Genomic DNA, 19,419 nt, shown 5'->3' on the forward strand with positions numbered 1-19,419 from the left:
TATAGCTTTTTTCCCCTCAATCTACACACAATACCCCATATTGGCAAAGGAAAAACAGGTTTCTATAAATGTTTTTTTTTTTAAATGACAAAGTATTACGACTTTTTACTCAGTACTTTGTTGAAACACCTTTTGGCAGCGATTACAGCCTTGAGTCATCTTGGGTATGACACTACAAACTTGGCACACCTGTATTTGGGGAGTTTCTCCCATTCTTCTCTGCAGATCCTCTCAAGCTCTGTCAGGTTGGATGGGGAGCGTTGCTGCACAGATATTTTCAGGTCTCTCCAGAGATGTTCGATCAGGTTCAAGTCCGGGCTCTGGCTGGGCCACTCAAGGACATTCAGAGACTTGTCCCAAAGCCACTCCTGCGTTGTCTTGGCTGTGTGCTTAAGGCCATTGTCCTGTTGGAAGGTGAACCTTCACCCCAGTCTGAGGTCCTGAGCACTCTAGAGCGGTTTTTTATCAAGGATTTTTCTATACTTTGCTCCATTCATCTTTCCCTCAATCCTGACTATTCTCGCAGTCCCTGACGCTGACAAACATCCTCACAGCATGATGCTGCCACCACCATGCTTCACTATAGGGATGGTGCCAGGTTTCCTCCAGGCATGACGTTTGGCATTCAGGCCAAAGAGTTCAATCTTGGTTTCATCAGACCAGAGAATCTTGTAGAAAATACTGTTCTTTTTGCAAACTCCAAGTGGGCTGTCATGTGCCTTTTACTGAGGAATGGCTTCAGTCTGGCCACTCTACCATAAAGGCCTGATTGGTGAAGTGCTGCAGAGATGGGTTGTCCTTCTGAAAGGTTCTCCCATCTCCACAGAGGAACTCTGGAGCTCTGTCAGAGTGACCATTGGGTTCTTGTCTCCTCCCTGACCAAGGCCATTCTCCCTCAATTGCTCAGTTTGGCCGGGTGGCCAGTTCTAGGAAGAGTCTTGTTGGTTCCAAACTTCTTCCATTAAGGATGATGGAGGTCACTGTGTTCTTGGTGACCTTCAATGCTGAATAATTTTTTAAGCACCCTTCCCCAGATCTGTACCTCAACACAATCCTGTCTCGGAGCTCTATGGACAATTCCTTCAACTTCATGGCTTGGTTTTTGCTCTGACATGCACTGTCAACTGTGGGACCTTAAAAAGACAAGTGTGTGCCTTTCCAAATCATGTCCAATCAATTGATTTTAACACAGGTGGACTCCAATCAAGTTGTAGAAACATCTCAAGGATGATCAATGGAAACAGGATACATCTGAGCTCAATTTCGAGTCTCATAGTAAAGGGTTTGAATGTAAATAAGGTATTAATTTTATTTTATATAAATTTGCTATAAAAAAAAAATTAAGTTTTCGCTTTGTCATCATGGGGTATTGAGTGTAGATTGATGAGGATTTTTTTTTATTTCATACATTTTAGAATAAGGTTGTAACGTAACAAAATAAGTCAAGGGGTCTGAATACTTTCCGAATGCACTGTGTATATATACAGTACCAATCAAAAGTTTGGACACACCTACTCATTCAATGGTTTTTCTTTATTTTTACTATTTTCTACATTGTAGAATAATACTGAAGACACCAAAAATATGAAATGACACATAGAATCATGTAGTAACCAAAAAAGTGTTAAACAAATCAAATATATATTTTAGATTTTAGATTCTTCAAAGTAGCCACCCTATGCCTTGATGACAGCTTTGCACACTCTTGGCATTCTCTCAACCAGCTAGGCCTCTTACAGTTGCCCACAGCAGTGAGTGGCTGGGTGGGTTCGGTCTGTATCTTTTACTGTAGTCTCCTGCAGCAGGGCAGATGGCGCAAGGCCAGATGGAGTAAGGGATGTACAATGCAGCTCAGAGCTGCTATGGTTATAGTTGCATTCTTCGCCTTCCATTGTGTTCTCAACTTCTCACAGTCTCCCCCATGTGGTGAGAGCAGGGTCAATGCACGCTGGACATGGTAGGGCAGGAAACATGCCACAAACACCACAACCACAGCTAGGATCTTCCTTCGTACTCTCAGACTACCACTCTTCATCCTCTGCCTCTCTCCTGCCCCTGAATGCACCTCCAAGTTTACACCCTGTATGTTCTCCCCCCTGCCCCCCGTCTCCCCTAAACTCACCCCACACCCCTCTTCCACCTCACAACTCACCCTCCTATCCCCTGCGGCCACCCCTGTACTCACCCCACGCCACTCCCTTGCCCCTCCTTCACTTGTGTTTGTGTTGTTGGACCCCCTGACCTTCTGCAGATACAACACTAATCCCCCATAGTTGACCAGAATAAAGGTGAGAATCACAAAAAACAGGGCCACCCCCAGGCAGTGTTGGTTGTTTAACGCTTCTCTGTGGTGATTCTCCAACATGTCAAAGCAGCTGTCTACTCCTCTTCCTTTTCCTCGTCCGAACTGAAATACCACATTGGCACTCACCACCGTTACCACAGTTACCCAGGTGACGAGGCAGAGTACCCAGCATTCTCTGGGCCTAGTGAAGGGCACGAGAAGAGCAGGGCAAGGCCGCACCTACAACCAGGGAAAGATTTGAGAGCAAAATTGAGTGGTTGATTGAGAAACGTATTATTAAAAAATGTATTTTAAATATTAAAAACAACCTAATTCAAAATCAATCCATTTAAGTTTGAAGACTTGTAGGTATCCATACCACGGTGGCGTAGCGCGTCACACTGGTCCAGAGAAGCAGCATTATGTTACAGTAGAGGTTGACGTAGAAGACTGTTATCATGGTTAGCATGGCGGCCTGACACATCGTGTCCCCTCCAGACCAGATGTGACCCCTCCGGTAGTATACCACCCGGAACAGAAAGCTGGCGCACAGCAAGAGGTCAGAGGTCACCATGTTGAGGGTCAGGATGACGGTAGGGGTCCTCCCCAACCTCATGAATTCACGCAGGGTCAGGCCGTTGGCTACGAAACCCAGGAGTGACAGGGCCAGGTAGAGCCAGGGTTTGACTTGTGTGTCGATGGGGTCAGGGTGTAACCAGCACTGTCTGGAAGAGGAGAGAGAGGAAGGGAGGAGGATTTGGGAGAGAGGAGAGAAGGGAATGAGCGACGGGAGATGGGGGCATAAACAGTAATGATAACTTTGTGTGTGTGTGCTAATGAGTTCTTACATCACATTTTCTAAGACATGAAGCCACAAAAACATACAAATGAAAGCCAGTTAGAGTTTCCATTCATTTCTGCAGTTATTATGAAGATCTGGTGAAAACACCCAGGATAGGTTTCTTTAGAATTAACATTAATTTAATAATATCAAGGAATGAAGGAAGCAGATATACAGTAACCTTTATTTAACTTGGCAAGTGAGTGCATACAATGCAATATCAGACTAGATAACTTCCACATGGGAAACTTAATCTTGTTATTAACAAACAACCACACCTACCTTGGGCACATGTCCCCTCAGATTTGTCCTGTTTTTAACAATTACATGTGTTAAATTAATTAATTAATGTTTTAAATAATTATTAATAAAAAGATCTGTCAGCTGTATTTTGCAGAGGGGGCACACTGACTGGACAAAGCAAAGAGTACAACCCCCCCATTTTCCCTAGTAAGTGGTTCCTTCCAAGGTGCACCATGGAATAAAGATATGCTAGGCAGGATGCTATATACTCTAGTCAGTGCATGCAGACAGTATTGTCAGTGGAGGACAAGAGAGAGAGTGTCGAGTGACACAGCATTTTAATTGATTTTAGCTGCCGGTGATGGGCAGGACTTGCAGGAGGAATGTTTGTAAATTAATTTGATCAAGCTGTGTAGCCTATTGATTCCTTTATTGATGAATAAATAAAATACAAAATGTTTTTTTTTGTTTCTCTGTAATACTAGCCACCTAGCAATTATATGAAGTTGGCTTTAGCTAGTCAGCTAGATAGGTTTGTATTTATTTTCCAAAGCAGCAGCTACTCTTCCTGGGCTCCAGCAAAATGAAGGCAGTTTATACAATTTTGAAACTTTACAATACATTCACAGATTTTACAACACACTGTGTGCTCTCAGGCCCCTGTTCCACCACTACCACATACAGTTGAAGTTGGAAGTTTACATACAATCAGGTTGGAGTTATCAACCACTCCACAAATTTCTTGTTAACAAGCTATTGTTTTGGCAAGTCGGTTAGGATATCTACTTTGTGCATGACACAAGTAATTTTTCCAACAATGGTTTACAGACAGATTATTTCACTTATAATTCACTGTATCACAATTCCAGTGGGTCAGAAGTTTACATACACTAAGTTGACTGTGCCTTTAAACAGCTTGGAAAATTCCAGAAAATTATGCCATGGCTTTAGAAGCTTCTGTTAGGCTAATTGACATCATCATTTGAGTCAATTGGAGGTGTACCTGTGGATGTATTTCAAGGCCTACCTTCAAACTGAGTGCCTCTTTGCTTGACATCATGGGAAAATCAGAAGAAATCCTCAGAAAAAAATTGTAGACCTCCACAAGTCTAGTTCATCCTTGGGAGCAATTTCCAAACCCCTGAAGGAACCACGTTCATCTGTACAAACAATAGTACACAATATAACAATAAATATATAACAATATAACAATAACAATAAACAATATAAACACCATGGGACCACGCAGCCGTCATACCGGTCAGGAAGGAGACACGTTCTGTCTCCTAGAGATGAACGTACTTTGGTGCGAAAAGTGCAAATCAATCCCAGAACAACAGCAAAGGATATTGTGAAGATGCTGGAGGAAACAAGTACAAAAGTAAATATATCCACAGTAAAACGAGTCATATATCGACATAACCTGAAAGGCCGCTCAGCAAGGAAGAAGCCACTGCTCCAAAACAGCTATAAAAAAGCCAGACTACGGTTTGCAACTGTACATGGGGACAAAGATCATACTTTTTGGAGAAATGTCCTCTGGTCTGATGAAACAAAAATAGAATGACCATTGTTATGTTTGGAGGAAAAAGGGGAAGGCTTGCAAGTTGAAGAACACCATTCCAACCGTGAAGCACGGGGGTGGCAGCATCATGTTGTGAGGGTGCTTTGCTGCAGGAGGGACTGGTGCACTTCACAAAATAGATGGCTTCATGAGGAAGTTAAAATTATGTGGATTTATTGAAGCAACATCTTAAGACATCAGTCAGGAAGTTAAAGCTTGGTCTCAAATGGGTCTTCCAAATGGACAATGACCCCAAGCACTTCCAATGTTGTGGCAAAATGGCTTAAGGACAACAAAGTTAAGGTATTGGAGTGGCCATCACAGCGTCCTGACCTCAATCCGATAGAACATTTGTGGACAGAACTGAACGTGTGTGCGAGCAAGGAGGCCTACAAACCTGACTCAGTTACACCAGCTCTAGCTCTGTCAGGAGGAATGGGCCAAAATTCACCCAACTTTTTGTGGGAAGCTTGTGGAACGCCACCCAAAATGTTTGACCCAGGTTAAACAATTTAAAGGCAATGCTACCAAATACTAATTGAATGTATGTAACATTCTGGCCCACTGGGAATGTGATGAAAGAAATCAAAGATGAATTAAATAATTCTCTCTTCTATTATTCTGACATTTCACATTCTTAAAATAAAGTGGGGATCCTAACTGACCTAAGACAGGGCATTTTTACTAGGATTAAATGTCAGGAATTGTGAAAAATTGAGTTTAAATGTATTTGGCTAAGGTGTATGTAAACTTCCGACTTCAACTGTATCTACAGTACTAAATCCCTGTGTATATAGTTCGAATGTTATCGGGTGTGTGTGCTGATGTTTGTAAGGTGTTGTTCCACAAGGTGTTTTTTTATCTGTTTTTTAAAATCTAATTTTACTGCTTGCATCAGTTACTGGATGTGGAATAGAGTTCCATGTATTCATGGCTCTATGTAGTACTGTGTGCCTCCCATAATCTGATCTGGACTTGGGGACTGTGAAGAGACCTCTTGTGGCATGTCTTATAGGGTAATCATAGGTGTCCGAGCTGTGTGCCAGTAGTTTAGACAGACAGTTCGGTGCTTTCAACATGTCAATACCTCTCATAAATAAAAGTAGTGATGAAGTCAATCTCTCCTCCACTTTCAGCTGGAGAGATTGACATGCATATTATTAATGTTAGCTCTCTGTGTATATCCAAGGGCCGTGCTACCCTGTTCTGAGTCAATTGCAATTTTCCTAAGTCCTTTTTTATGGCACCTGACCACACGACTGAACAGTTGTGCGACAAAACTAGGGCCTATAGTACCTGCCTTGTTGATAGTGTTGTTAAGAAGGCAGAGCATCGCTTTATTATAGACAGACTTCTCCCCATCTTGGCTACTACTGCATCAATATGTTTTGACCATGACAGTTTACAATCTAGTTTTTCTCCAAGCAGTTTAGTCATCTCAACTTGCTCAATTTCCACATAATTTATTACAATATTTAGTTGATGTTTAGGGTTTAGTGAGTGTTTTGTTCCTAATACATTGCTTTTAGTTTTAGAAATATTTAGGGCTAACTTATTCCTTGCCACCCACTCTGAAACTAACTGCAGCTCTTTATTGAGTGTTACAGTAATTTCAGTCGCTGTATTTGCTGACGTGTATAGTGTTGAGTCATCCACATACATATAAAATCTGGCTTTACTCAAAGTCAGTGGCATGTCGTTAGTAAAAAATTTAAAAAGCAAGGGGCCTAAACAGCTACCCTGGGGAATTCCTGATTCTACCTGAATTATGTTTGAGGCTTCCATTAAAGAACACTGTTCTGTTAGACAAGTAACTCTTTATCAACATTATAGCAGGGGGTGTAAAGCCATAACACATCAGTTTTTCCAGCAGCAGTCTATGATCGATAATGTCAAAAGCTGCACTGAAGTCTAACAAGACAGCCCCCACAATCATTTTATCATCAATTTCTCTCAGCCAATCATCAGTCATTTGTGTAAGAGCTGTTCTTGTTGAGTGTCCTTCCCTATAAGCATGCTGAAATTCTGTTGTCAATTTATTTACTGTAAAATAGCATTGTATCTGGTCAAACATAATTTTACTAAGGGTTGGTGACAGGCTGATTGGTCAGCTATTTGAGCCAGTAAAGGGGGCTTTACTATTCTTGGGTAGCGGAATGACTTTAGCTTCCCTCCAGGCCTGAGGTCAGACATTTTCCTGTAGACTTTGAAGAGGTGACAAATAGGAGTGGCAATATTGTCTGCTATCATCCTCAGTCATTTTCCATCTAAGTTGTCAGACCCTGGTGGCTTGTCATTGTTGATAGAAAACAATACTTTTTTCACCTCTTCCACACTGACTTTATGGAATTCAAATGTTATTTAAGGTGCCACAAAGCTAGGTGCCACATAGTGTAGTTTCTTTTTATTTAGTTCAGTCACATGATTTCTTAATTTGCAGTACGTTTGCCAAACAGTTGGGCTGTCAGATTTAATTGCCATACCTTTTTCCTCATCCCTCTCAACCATACCATTTTTCAATTCCTCATCAGTCCAAGGGGATTTAACAGTTTTTACAGTAATTTTTTTAATGGGTGCGTGCTTGTTAGTAACTGGAATAAGTAGTTTCATAAATGCGTCAAGTGCAGCGTCTGGTTGCTCCTCATTAAACACCACAGACCAGCAAATATTCTTTACATCATCAACATATGAATCACAACAACACTTCTTGTATGATTTCTTATACATTATATTAGGCCCAGTCTTTGGAACTTTGGTTTTCCTAGATAAGGCTATTATATTGTGATCACTACATCCTATGGATTTGGATACTGCTTTAAAGCAAATATCTGCAGTGTTAGTAAAAATGTGATCAATACATGTTGATGATTTAATTCCTGTGCTGTTTGTAACTACCCTGGTAGGTTGACTGACAACCCGATTCAGGTTGCAGGCACTGGTTACAGTTGGACGTTTTTTCCTGAGTGGGCAGCTTGATGATAGCCAGTCAATATTTAAATCACCCAGAAAATATTATTCTCTGTTGATATCACATACATTATCAAGCATTTCACACACATTATCCAGATACTGACTGTTAGCACTTGGTGGTCTATAGCAGCTTCCCACAAGAATGGGCTTTAGGTGAGGCAGATGAACCTGTAGCCATATTACTTCAACAGTATTTAACATTCTATCGTCTCTAAGCTTTACAGGAATGTTGTTCTGAATATAGACCGCAACACGGCCTCCGTTGGCATATCTGTCTTTTCGGTAGATGTTATAACCATGTATTGCTACCACTGTATCATCAAAGGTATTATCTAAGTGAGTTATAGAGATAGTCAGAATATGAATCTGTTACAAGCAAGTTGACTTCATGGACCTTGTTTCTTAGGCTACATATGTTAATATTGACTATTTTTTGGCACTTTTCTGGGTTGCTTGATTGTTTTTAATGCTTTACTGGGAAGCTTATCAGAGGTACACTTACTTCTGTTATTTACATTGGAGCTGATAGTGTAGGGTGAGCTGCATGAAGTGGTCTTCCTACTATTGCACACCGCCTCAGTGCTAACAGTGTAACTCTGTTTTATAGGCTCATAATTACTGTTTACAATAGCTGGAGGATAAACAGATGTATTCGGTGCAATTAGGAGTACATAAATTAAATGTGTTTACCAATGCCCTTAAGATCATGTACATTTGGTGCAGCATTATGACGACTCATTGTCGCAATGGTATGGATTAACTGAGCTGGTCTTGGATCATTTACCAGTCATTGTTTCAACGCAGCCTTGAAATGCGTGGACAGAGTCCAGGAGGCCAGATGATTTGGATGGACTCCATCAATCATGTAGAGTATCTTCTGTTTCCAGAAGGTGTCATAGTTATCAATAAAAGTGAATCCAGCAGAGATACAGTAGTCTTTAGCCAGATGTGTAATACCAGTAGTCTGCTGAATCTTTCACACCCACGAGGGTACTGGACCTAAAATGATGGGCAGTTTTTGTTCCGAGCTAGCCCCCCTGATGTCGTTTGACCCCACATGGACTACGCAGTGTCAGGTCAGTCGAAAGCAGCCTTGTTATGTCCTGTACTCTTGCTCTTAGGTAGCACAGGGTTTTTTCCTTGGGGACCGAGATGTTTCTATCACCATAGAGCTGCCTATGATGACAGCTGGTGATGTTGAATTGGGCCGGTCTCTCAGGCAGCCTCGCAGTCTGGTGAGGCTTGAAGCTCCGGGGATCTGAACCCGAGGAAGAAGCCACCGGAGAGGGAGACAGAGCCGAGGACGAAGACACAGGTACCTCCGGATCCGATCTTGATTGGGAAGCCACCACTGACTAGGACGCCGGAACCTCTGGATCCAGGGCGGCAAAGCTGTTTCTGGTCTGTGTCAGTTCCGGGCTCAACATCTCCATGGAGACCCCCGTTGCCAGATGACGCCTTCTTTGACTTCCACGGTGAGTGATGTACCTCCATGGCTGGTTGGTTGGATCGAGATCAGATCCGTTCTCCAGGGAAGGGGGAGACCGCGTCGGGATGGAACCCTGCCTAGCACCGGCCAGTCTGCTGTGGAGAGCCGACGCGACGGTGAAACTTCCACCAGACCAGAGCGGCATCCGGCTCCTGGGTTGGAAGAAAAATAAAAAGTAGGTGGGCGTGGGTTCCCCAGTAGCTTATGTAGGTTAACTACTTGCTTGCTAAGAGTAGCTCATTCGCTCCTGTAGTCCTCCACAAGCAAGCAGTTGCTACATTGAAAGTCAACGAGGTCCAAATGAGGTCCAAAAAGCAAAGTAAACAGCTCCTGCAACGCTGGAAACGTTCAATAGCGGCCTCCATTTGAGACCGCCGAGCCAGCTAGGCTAGCTGGGCTTTCGCGTCTCTCCCCCTATATGGAATCTGGTAGGATCCCAGGACAGATAGCAGCGCTCACAGCAATTTAGCCCAACAGAGCCGCAGGATTCCAAATAAAATAAAATTATATAAAAACACTGTCAGCTTTTAAACCGAGGTCTTTAATTCAGGTTTCAGCGTTCAACAGCAAACATACGTCGCGCTCTGATGTCAGATGATTGTTACTGCTGTTGAACAGGTTCCCAACCTCAACTACAGTGTATCTTTGCTGGCATGCCTGTTGGCAAGGTTTATAGACTTTAGAAAATACAAAAATTGCTTCAATTATTGGGTTTTGATACTATATTCCAGTTGTACTAAACTCCTAACAGTTCTTAAAGAATCGATGTGCATGTCCTAAATTGTCCTAAATGTCCTAAATTCAAATGACAAATTAACAGGTTAAAAGGTATGCTTAGATATCATGCAGAAAAATGTACATATTTATTTACATAGAATCAGGCATAAGGATGATGGCTCTAGGTTGCAGGAAAGGTTGTTTCAGGTGCATGACACCCTGGTACCATAGGCAGGGAAAGCTAAACTTTCCTTAAGTAAATTTAATTGCCAAAATTATATAGCCTAATTAGCCTACTCCTGTCTATACAGAAATAATTACAATTATTAAAATAGGCTAGAAAAGCATGATTTGGCCACAGAGAATCATTAGCTTCTTTAAAATAATAATAATAATTTGGTTACAGTCGGAATGGAAAGGCAGCGCTCGCAATTTGGGCAGCACGCGCAGCAAATACCAAATACATGATTGTTAAGTTGCGACTATTAGTGAAAAGTAGAGGGCCAGCCAGGAATGTCACAATATTTCAAAATGCAATCGCGGGTAAACATAGTTTGAAAAGCAAATGGTTATTGCTGTAAATAGAAGAAAATTGCACCAGCGGAGAGCATCGGCTAGGGTCACTCTTTATCATTGACTGGTTAGTGCCACGTAAGTTTTTGTCCAATAATTTCCTTCTCTAGTTTAGATGGACGTCATATTCTATTTGTGTCTCCCCTTCTCGTGGGCCTATTATATGGGCAATGTTTTGTTTTATTGATATGTTTGTAATTGTCAGCAGAGTTGGCTACCCAGTCATTTGTCGTATAAAAAACTGTCTGCTAAGGTCTCCGATCATACACTGCTCAAGGGAACACTAAAATAACACATCCTAGATCAGAATGAATGAAATATTCTTATTAAATACCTTTTTCTTTACATAGTTGAATGTGCTGACAACAAAACCACACAAAAATTATCAATGGAAATCAAATGTATCAACCCATGGATGTCTGGATTTGGAGTCACACTCAAAATTAAAGTGGAAAACCATACTACAGGCTGATCCGACTTTGATGTAATGTCCTTAAAACAAGTCAAAATGAGGCTCAGTAGTGTGTGTGGCCTCCATGTGCCTGTATGACCTCCCTACAACGCCTGGGCATGCTCCTAATGAGGTGGCGGATGGTCTCCTGAGGGATCTCCACCCAGACCTGGACTAAAGCATCCGCCAACTCCTGGACAGTCTGTGGTGCAACGTGGCGTTGGTGGGTGGAGCGAGACATGATGTCCCAGATGTGCTCAATTGGATTCAGATCTGGGGAACGGGCGGGCCAGTCCATAGCATCAATGCCTTCCTCTTGCAGGAACTGCTGACACACTCCAGCCACATGAGGTCATTGTCTTGCATTAGGAGGAACCCAGGGCCAACCGCACCAGCATATGGTCTCACAAGGGGGTCTGAGGATTTCATCTCGGTACCTAATGGCAGTCAGGCTACCTCTGACGAGCACATGGAGGGCTGTGCGGCCCCCCCAAAGAAATGCCACCCCACACCATGACTGACTCACCGCCAAACCGGTCATGCTGGGGGATGTTGCAGGCAGCAGAATGTTCTCCACGGCGTCTCCAGACTGTCACGTCTGTCACATGTGCTCAGTGTGAACCTGCTTTCATCTGTGAAGAGCACAGGGCGCCAGTGGCGAATTTGCCAATCTTGGTGTTCTTTGGCAAATGCCAAACGTGTTGGACTGTAAGCACAACCCCCACCTGTGGACGTCGGGCCCTCATACCACCCTCACGGAGTCTGTTTCTGACCGTTTGAGCAGACACATGCACATTTGTGGCCTGCTGGAGGTCATTTTGCAGGGCTCTGGCAGTGCTCCTCCTGCTCCTCCTTGCACAAAGGCGGAGGTAGCGGACCTGCTGCTGGGTTGTTGCCGTCCTACGGCCTCCTCCACATCTCCTGATGTACTGGCCTGTCTCCTGGTAGCGCCTCCATGCTCTGGACACTATGCTGACAGACACAGCAAACCTACTTGCCACAGCTCGCATTGATGTACCATCCTGGATGAGCTGCACTACCTGAGCCACTTGTGTGGGTTGTAGACTCCGTCTCATGCTACCACTAGTGTGAAAGCACCGCCAGCATTCAAAAGTGACCAAAACATCAGCCAGGAAGCATAGGAACTGAGAAGTGGTCTGTGATTACCACCTGCAGAACCACTCCTTTATTGGGGGTGTCTTGCTAATTGCGTATAATTTCCACCTGTTGTCTATTCCATTTTCACAACAGCATGTGAAATTTATTGTCAATCAGCGTTGCTTCCTAAGTGGACAGTTTGATTTCACAGAAGTGTGATTGACTTGGAGTTACATTGTGTTGTTTAAGTGTTCCCTTTATTTTTTTGAGCAGTGTATAAAGTGAAGTAGAATTGCATGAAATGTGTTTTTAAAATGCCACATTTTTCCTGCACAAAGAAAGAAGAGACATATCTGGTATAGCCTATACTAGCCTAGGCCTACTCTACACGTGCTCAGTTATGCATTGAAATGTATTTTTTTGCAAACAGTGTTTGAGTTATATTATTAGCCTAAATGATGACTATCCAATTTACTCATCATATTACAAATAGTAGGCTATCTTGCAGTCTGAAAATGCAATGATGCATGGAAAGCATGGTGAAAATGAAGGTCCCCAAACTTGACACTCATGCGCCTCCTATGCCTGATACCAACTGTAGATGTGTTGAATATAGAAATCTTACCTTTGTGAATCGTTGCTGGTTCCGTTGAGCCAGTGAACAGATGGGTTGACTGAAGACATTTGTTGTATATCATGTGTTGTTATATTCATCTTTCACTAGTATCAGACATGAACACTTCCTTTTAACTTTGTCTATCTCTCTTCCTGTTACGACCTCTCTCTCTCTCTCTCTCTCGCATCCTGTGTTGATAATAATAATTTGTTGCATTTATGTAGTGCCGCTCCAGATTCTCAAAGCTCTGTTAGGGGAGGAAAATCACCTCATCCACCACAAATGTGCACCCACTACACTCAAAATAATGCTAGGTTAAAAAGCAACCCAGTGCTGGGTAAATAGTGGACAGAACACATTTTGGGTTATTCTTGACCCAGCAGTTGGGTCACTTAGTTGGGTTATTGAGCTATGACCATATGGACAGTATTTCTGTTGCATGTATTGGAAATACATGTTTTAATTACTTCTAATGTATTTTGTAACAAGATCATTTCGAAAGCTGTAATTTATATTTTCAGAATGCAAAATACTTTTCTATACCATTTCTTTATAGTGGTTCACAATGTTGTGGCCCCCTTTCACTACATTGGTATCAAAGTCTGATGGCACTATGGTGTGGTAAGAGTGTCTGTAAAAATGAACAATTGCAAAGCGTGTGGAGTTTTATTCTAATGAGCTCCACCCTGAAACAAGGCAAATGACAGTACTAGTGTTAGCGCAAGTATTAGAAGTCTATGGGTATCTACTAGAATGCTAGTAGATACCCATAGACTTCCAGTCATTGCGCTAACCCTAGTTAGCACTGGCTCGTGAAACTACCTCTATCTTCCTTCATACTGGACACAGAGACATAAAACATATCCACAAGTTTGTCTGACTCTGGGAAGTAGATAAAGGGACTAATTGTCAAAATCCAGAAGTATTGCTACTGCTACAGCACTTTGCTTCAGTGTCTACTTATTGTATTCTCATTCTATGATGTAACAGGTCGTGTGTGTCAATGTGCAGGTCTTTGTGTGTGTGTGTGTGTGTGTGTGTGTGTGTGCTTGCATTCATTGGTTGACCACCTTACAAGCTGAATACTCACCCACTGACTTCTGCTGAGAAACACTCATGTAGCTGAAGAGAAAATAAAGCGTATTGTTGTGTTGAAAATGTATTTATTGGTAGATCAGTACAACACAGCTCAGCGCTGCTATGGTTATGGTTGCGTTTGTCACACTCCATCATGTTTTCCCCTTCTCACAGTCGCCCCCGTGTGGTGAGAGCAGGGTCACTGCACGCTGGACATGGTAGGGAAGGAAACACGCCACAAACACCACAACCGCTGCCAGGATCTTCCTTCGTACCCTCAGGCTACCACCCTTCACCCCCTGCCTCTCTTCTGCCCCTGAATGCACCCCCAAGTCTACACCCCGTCTGTTCTCCCCCTGCCCTCCCCCTCCCCTAAACACACCACACACCCCTCTTCCACCCCGCAACTCAACCACCTCCGTCACCCCTCCTTCACTGGTGTGTTTGTTCCTGGCCCCCCTGACACTCTGTAGATGCAACACTAGTCCCCCATAGCCGACCAGAATAAAGGTGAGAATCGTGAAAAACAGCACCACCCTCAGGCAGTGTTGGTTGTTGAACTCTTCTCTGTGGTGATTCTCCAACATGTCAAAGAAGCTGTCTCCTCCTCTTCCGATCTGAAGTACCACACTGGCACTCACCACCGTTGCCACAGTTACCCAGGTGATGAGGCAGAGTACCCAGCATCCTCTGGACCTGGTGAGGAGAGTAAGGAGGGCAGGGCGAGGCCGCACCTACAACCAGGGAAACATTTTAGAGCAAAATTGAGTGGTTGAGTAATTTATTAATTTAAAAATGTATTTTAAAACAAGAGGTCAATTAAAATAACCTCATTAAAAATCTATCAATTTAAGTTTGAAGACTTGTTGTTGTAGGCATCCATACGACGGTGGCGTAGCGCGTCACACTGGTCCAGGGAAGCAGCATTATGTTACAGTAGAGGTTGACGTAGAAGACTGTTATCATGGTTAGCATGGCGGCCTGACACACCTTGTCCCCTCCAGACCAGATGTGACCCCTCCGGTAGTATACCACCCGGAACAGGAAGCTGGTGCACAGCAAGAGGTCAGAGGTCACCATGTTGAGGGTCAGGATGATGGTGGGGGTCCACACCGACCTCCAGAGTTCATGCAGGGTCAGGCTGTTGGCTAGGAAACCCAGGAGTGACAGGGCCAGGTAGAGCCAGGGTTTGACTTGTGTGACAACAAAATCAGGGTATAGCCAACACTGTCTGGAAGAGGAGAGAGAGGAAGGGAGGAGGAGGATTTGAGAGAGAGGAGAAGAGGAGGATGTAGTTGGAGGGAGGGGATAGAGTAGGGAGGTAGATGAGCAAAAGGTGTGTGTGCGTGCGTGCTAATGCTTGTCTGAGTTCTCACATCACATTTTTATCTGACATGGCGCCACAAACAAAACCAAGTAGAGTTCAAACACAAACAAAACCAAGTAGAGTTCAAATAAATTTCTCCACTTATTAAGGTCTGGAGAAAACACCCAGGATAGGTTTCTTTGGAATTATCATTCATTTAATAATATCAAGGAATAAAGTTTGCAGATGTACAGTAAACAATGCATCCAGTACAATATCACACTGCATGTAGATAACTTCCACATGGGGAACTCTGTATTTTTATGGAAAAACAACAACACACAAAAAACTATTCTCACGTTTCATAGATTTGTAAGATCACACAGAAATATCAGCATCAAAAGTATCATAGCTCAAAAACTATTGATGGCAGGATTATTTTGTCACTGGTCTGCACAAAATACTCTATAATGTCAAATTAATTAAAAATGAAAAGCTGAAATATCTTGAGTCAATAAGTATTCAGCCCCTTTGTTATAGCAAGCCTAAATAAGTTCAGGAGTAAAAATGTGCTTAACAAGTCACATAATACATTGCATGGACTCACTCTGTGTGCAGTAAGTGTTTAACATGATTTTTGAATGACTATGAATGAATCTCTGTACCCCACACATACTGTCACGTGTGCTCCCTCTCCGGTCTCTAGGTCACCTGTCTGCTCGTCATGGCGCACACCTGTCACCATTGTTACGTGTAGTTGCGCAATATGACACACACCTGGAGGCCATCACCTCCTTGATTAAAACACACTCCCTGAACTTGCTTCCCGACTCTCAGCTCACTCGTTACACATCTGTAAGGTCCCTCAGTCAAACAGTGAATTTCAAACCAATTTAACCACAAAGACCAAGGAGGTTTTCCAGTGCCTCGTAAAGAAGGGCAGCTATTGGTAGATGGGTAAAAATAAATACTTTGAATATCCCTTTGAGCACGGTAAAGTTATTAATTACACCGCAGGGATTTCACCATGAGACCAACGGTGACTTTAAAACAGTTCGAATTTAATGGCTGTGATAGGAGAAAACTGAGCATGGATCAACATTGTAGTTACTCAACAATAGTAACTAAATTGACAGAGTGAAAAGAAGGAAGCCTGTACAGAATACAGGGCACTAAAGTAATAATGCAAATAATGTGATAAAGCAGTTGACTTTTTGTCCTGAATATAAAGTGTTTGGGGCAAATCCAATACAACACATTTCTGAGTACCACTCTCCATATTTTCAAGCATGTTTACTTTGTCATTATGGGTTATTGTGTGTAGATGGGTGAGAAAACAAATCAATGTAATCAATTTTCAATTCAGCCTGTAAGACAAAATGTGTAATAAGTCGAGGGGTATCAATACTTTCTGAAGGCACTGTAGAAATCATACCTGTGTGGATGATTGCTGGTTCCATTGAGCCTGTGAACAGATAGATTGACAGAGGACATATGTTGGGTATTATCTATTGTTAGATCCATCTTTCACTATTATCAGACATAAACACTTCCCTTTAACTTGGTCACCCTCTCTCAATGCTTATATCTCATTTCCTGTTACTAACTTCAGATTCTCACCTAAAACTCAGTCACTCAGTCTCTCTCTCTAATTCAGTTCGAGGGATTTATTGGCATAGGAAACGTATGTTTACAATGCCAAAGCAAGTGAAATAGATAAACAAACGTGGAAAAAACAAAACAAAATGTACAGTAAACATTACACTTCAAAAAGTTCAAAATATTTTGTATACATACAGTGATGTAATGATGTGCAAATAGTTAAAGTACGAAAGGGAAAATAAATAAACATAAATGCAAGTTGTATTTACAATGGTGTTTGTTCTTCACTGGTTGCCCTTTTCTCGTGGCAACAGGTCGCAAATATTGATGCTGTGATTGCACACTAGTATTTCACCCAATAGATATGGGAGTTTATCAAAATTGGATTTGTTTTTGAATTCTTTGTGGGTCTGCGTAATCTGATAGAAATATGTGTCTCTAATATGGTCCTACATTTGGCAGGAGGTTAGGAAGTGCAGCTCAGATTCCACCTCATTTTGAGAGCCAGGTCTGCTTTCGGTGGCCTTTCTCAATAGCAAGGCTATGCTCACGGTGTCTGTACATAGTCAAAGATTTCCTTAATTTTGGAGTGGTTCCTACTTTAAAAGTTGCGAGCTTGCACCGTGGGACTTAGAGGTAAGGTTACATTGCTCCAGACCACCACAAGGGGGAGTTCGCTAATCGCTATTTAGCAAGTTATGACTAGCTAACATTTGCCAGCTAGCTAGATAGTATTATGACAGGAGAATGAATTTGTAATTTGTCTTGTTTAATGTTTTAGGGACTCTTGAGAAAACCAGCAAACCAGGCCGTCATCTTGTGAAACAGTGGAGAATCAAACTAGCTAAAGCATTTACTGCAAATTGAATGCACAATTGTGTAAGCTTGCCTTGCAATGCAGCTGAAGTAACATAGCTAGCTAACTATTTGCATGCTTATTGTGTAGTGGAGGATAAAATATAACTGAATGCCAATGGATGTGTAGCTAGCTACAGTATGTAGCCAATCTGTGTATGGACCCTAAAACGTTAGGTTCTGAACTAATATTCATACAAAACTATGAACCTCAGCTATCATAGTTGTTGTATCAACTTCATGTCCGAATGACATTAATGAAGCCTATGGATTGAGTAGAATGTAATAACTTTATTGTGCCAAGGATGCAAGTCCTATATACTGTAGTTATTACCACACATGGGATTCCCACATTGTAGCCTGTACATTTGAATGTATTCACTGATTATGTACTCTTCCTTGGTGCGGTTCAGGTATGAATCTCTGAGACATTGTTTTTCAGTCATATCAAACTCCATTATTTGAAAAAAAGACCGTCATCTTGTGAAACAGTGGAGAATCAAACTAGCTAAAGCATTTACTGCAAATTGAATGCACAATTGTGTAAGCTTGCCTTGCAATGCAGCTGAAGTAACATAGCTAGCTAACTATTTGCATGCTTATTGTGTAGTGGAGGATAAAATATAACTGAATGCCAATGGATGTGTAGCTAGCTACAGTATGTAGCCGATCTGTGTATGGACCCTAAAACGTTAGGTTCTGAACTAATATTCATACAAAACTATGAACCTCAGCTATCAATGAAGCTTCCACGGCCTGTTCCTCGGACAGTGAACATCTGGCAATATCTACATTTTCAACCCATTGATCAGCTCGCTCTCTGAAAGTAAAGAAAATAGCTTATTTTTTGTAGACAATAACTGAGACAATAAACAATAACTGAGATATTACTTGTGTAGAAAGTAAACTTCCGCACCTCGATGGTGTCAACTGTGCTTATGTCTGCGTAATGAGAAAGTAGGGAAAAAATATAAATAGACTATTTCTGGTCTAGCAATCGATGACAAATGAGCTCGCTGCCCAAACGTACATAATTACAGAGTAGATTATCCTGATTAAAATGGTGCCCGACCTAAAAAATCTAAATATACACAGTGAGATATTTGACGAAATAGACCAGAATGCCTCTCCATAGGAAATCAATGGGGGCCGCTCAGCGTTCCAAGGGCAAAAAGTATTTTAGGGCTAGAATTTGATGACAACCAAGCTAGCTGCCCAGGCTTACATAATTAGATTAATTAATTAGAAAGAAGAGATTCTCATGGTTAAAATGGCGTCCGACTTGAACAAAAATATAAATATACACATTACGGGATATTTGGCGGAATAGACAGACATGCCTATATTTCCCCCTTAGGAAACAATGGAAAGACCGCAGATCAAATGTTCCAATCAAATGTTTTTTGAAAGATTATTTGTGCAGGAGAAATCGGTCCGTTTTCTGCGTCATGTTTGGCTACCAAAAAAAAACGAAAATTCATTCATCCAAACGCCAAACTTTCTTCCACATTAACTCCATAATATCGACTGAAACATGGTAAACGTTGTTTAGAATCAATCCTCAAGGTGTTTTTCACATATCTCTTCATGATATATCATTCCTGGAAGTCTCCTCTCTGTCTCAATCACATGGATGAATGCGAGCAGCTTGGAGATTACAATTTCAACAAAGGACACCGGGCGGACCCCTGGTAAATGTAGTCTCTTATGGCCAATCTTCCAATGATATGCCT

The 19,419-nt window shown here is 42.1% G+C and overlaps 4 protein-coding genes across 26 annotated transcripts in view; 2 read left to right on the top strand and 2 right to left on the bottom strand.

Annotated features, from left to right (window-relative positions):
* The window catches only part of caska (calcium/calmodulin-dependent serine protein kinase a), a 213,291-nt gene that overhangs the window by 129,850 nt on the left and 64,022 nt on the right, over positions 1 to 19,419 (top strand). The window lies entirely within an intron of this gene.
* rpl8 (ribosomal protein L8) overlaps positions 1 to 19,419 on the top strand; it is a 217,323-nt gene that overhangs the window by 91,400 nt on the left and 106,504 nt on the right. The gene's annotated exons all lie outside the window — the stretch shown is intronic.
* On the bottom strand, positions 1,784 to 13,011 carry LOC135563854 (cysteinyl leukotriene receptor 2-like). The gene is made up of 3 exons (XM_065008899.1): positions 12,856 to 13,011; positions 2,664 to 3,009; positions 1,784 to 2,524 (listed from the first exon to the last, which is right to left on the bottom strand). Exons 1-3 carry the CDS (start codon positions 12,942 to 12,944, stop codon positions 1,784 to 1,786), a joined length of 1,176 nt encoding a protein of 391 aa, XP_064864971.1. The 5' UTR covers positions 12,945 to 13,011.
* On the bottom strand, positions 14,076 to 18,322 carry LOC115113532 (uncharacterized). Its single transcript, XM_065013066.1, has 3 exons — positions 16,665 to 18,322; positions 14,914 to 15,154; positions 14,076 to 14,657 (listed from the first exon to the last, which is right to left on the bottom strand). The coding sequence occupies exons 1-3, from the start codon at positions 16,751 to 16,753 to the stop codon at positions 14,076 to 14,078; spliced, it is 912 nt and encodes a 303-aa protein (XP_064869138.1). The 5' UTR covers positions 16,754 to 18,322.

Source organism: Oncorhynchus nerka, linkage group LG1 (assembly GCF_034236695.1).
Source record: "Oncorhynchus nerka isolate Pitt River linkage group LG1, Oner_Uvic_2.0, whole genome shotgun sequence".
NCBI lineage: Eukaryota > Metazoa > Chordata > Actinopteri > Salmoniformes > Salmonidae > Oncorhynchus > Oncorhynchus nerka.

Coding starts and splice junctions, on each gene's coding strand:
- LOC135563854 (XM_065008899.1), bottom strand. CDS start 12,944: ATGAATATAACAACACATGATATACAACAAATGTCTTCAGTCAACCCA. Junction 3,010..12,855: donor ACCAGCAACGATTCACAAAG/GTAAGATTTCTA, acceptor CTCCTCTTCCAG/ACAGTGCTGGTTACACCCTG. Junction 2,525..2,663: donor TGACGCGCTACGCCACCGTG/GTATGGATACCT, acceptor CCCTGGTTGTAG/GTGCGGCCTTGCCCTGCTCT.
- LOC115113532 (XM_065013066.1), bottom strand. CDS start 16,753: ATGGATCTAACAATAGATAATACCCAACATATGTCCTCTGTCAATCTA. Junction 15,155..16,664: donor ACCAGCAATCATCCACACAG/GTATGATTTCTA, acceptor CTCCTCTTCCAG/ACAGTGTTGGCTATACCCTG. Junction 14,658..14,913: donor TCTGGTCTGGAGGGGACAAG/GTGTGTCAGGCC, acceptor CCCTGGTTGTAG/GTGCGGCCTCGCCCTGCCCT.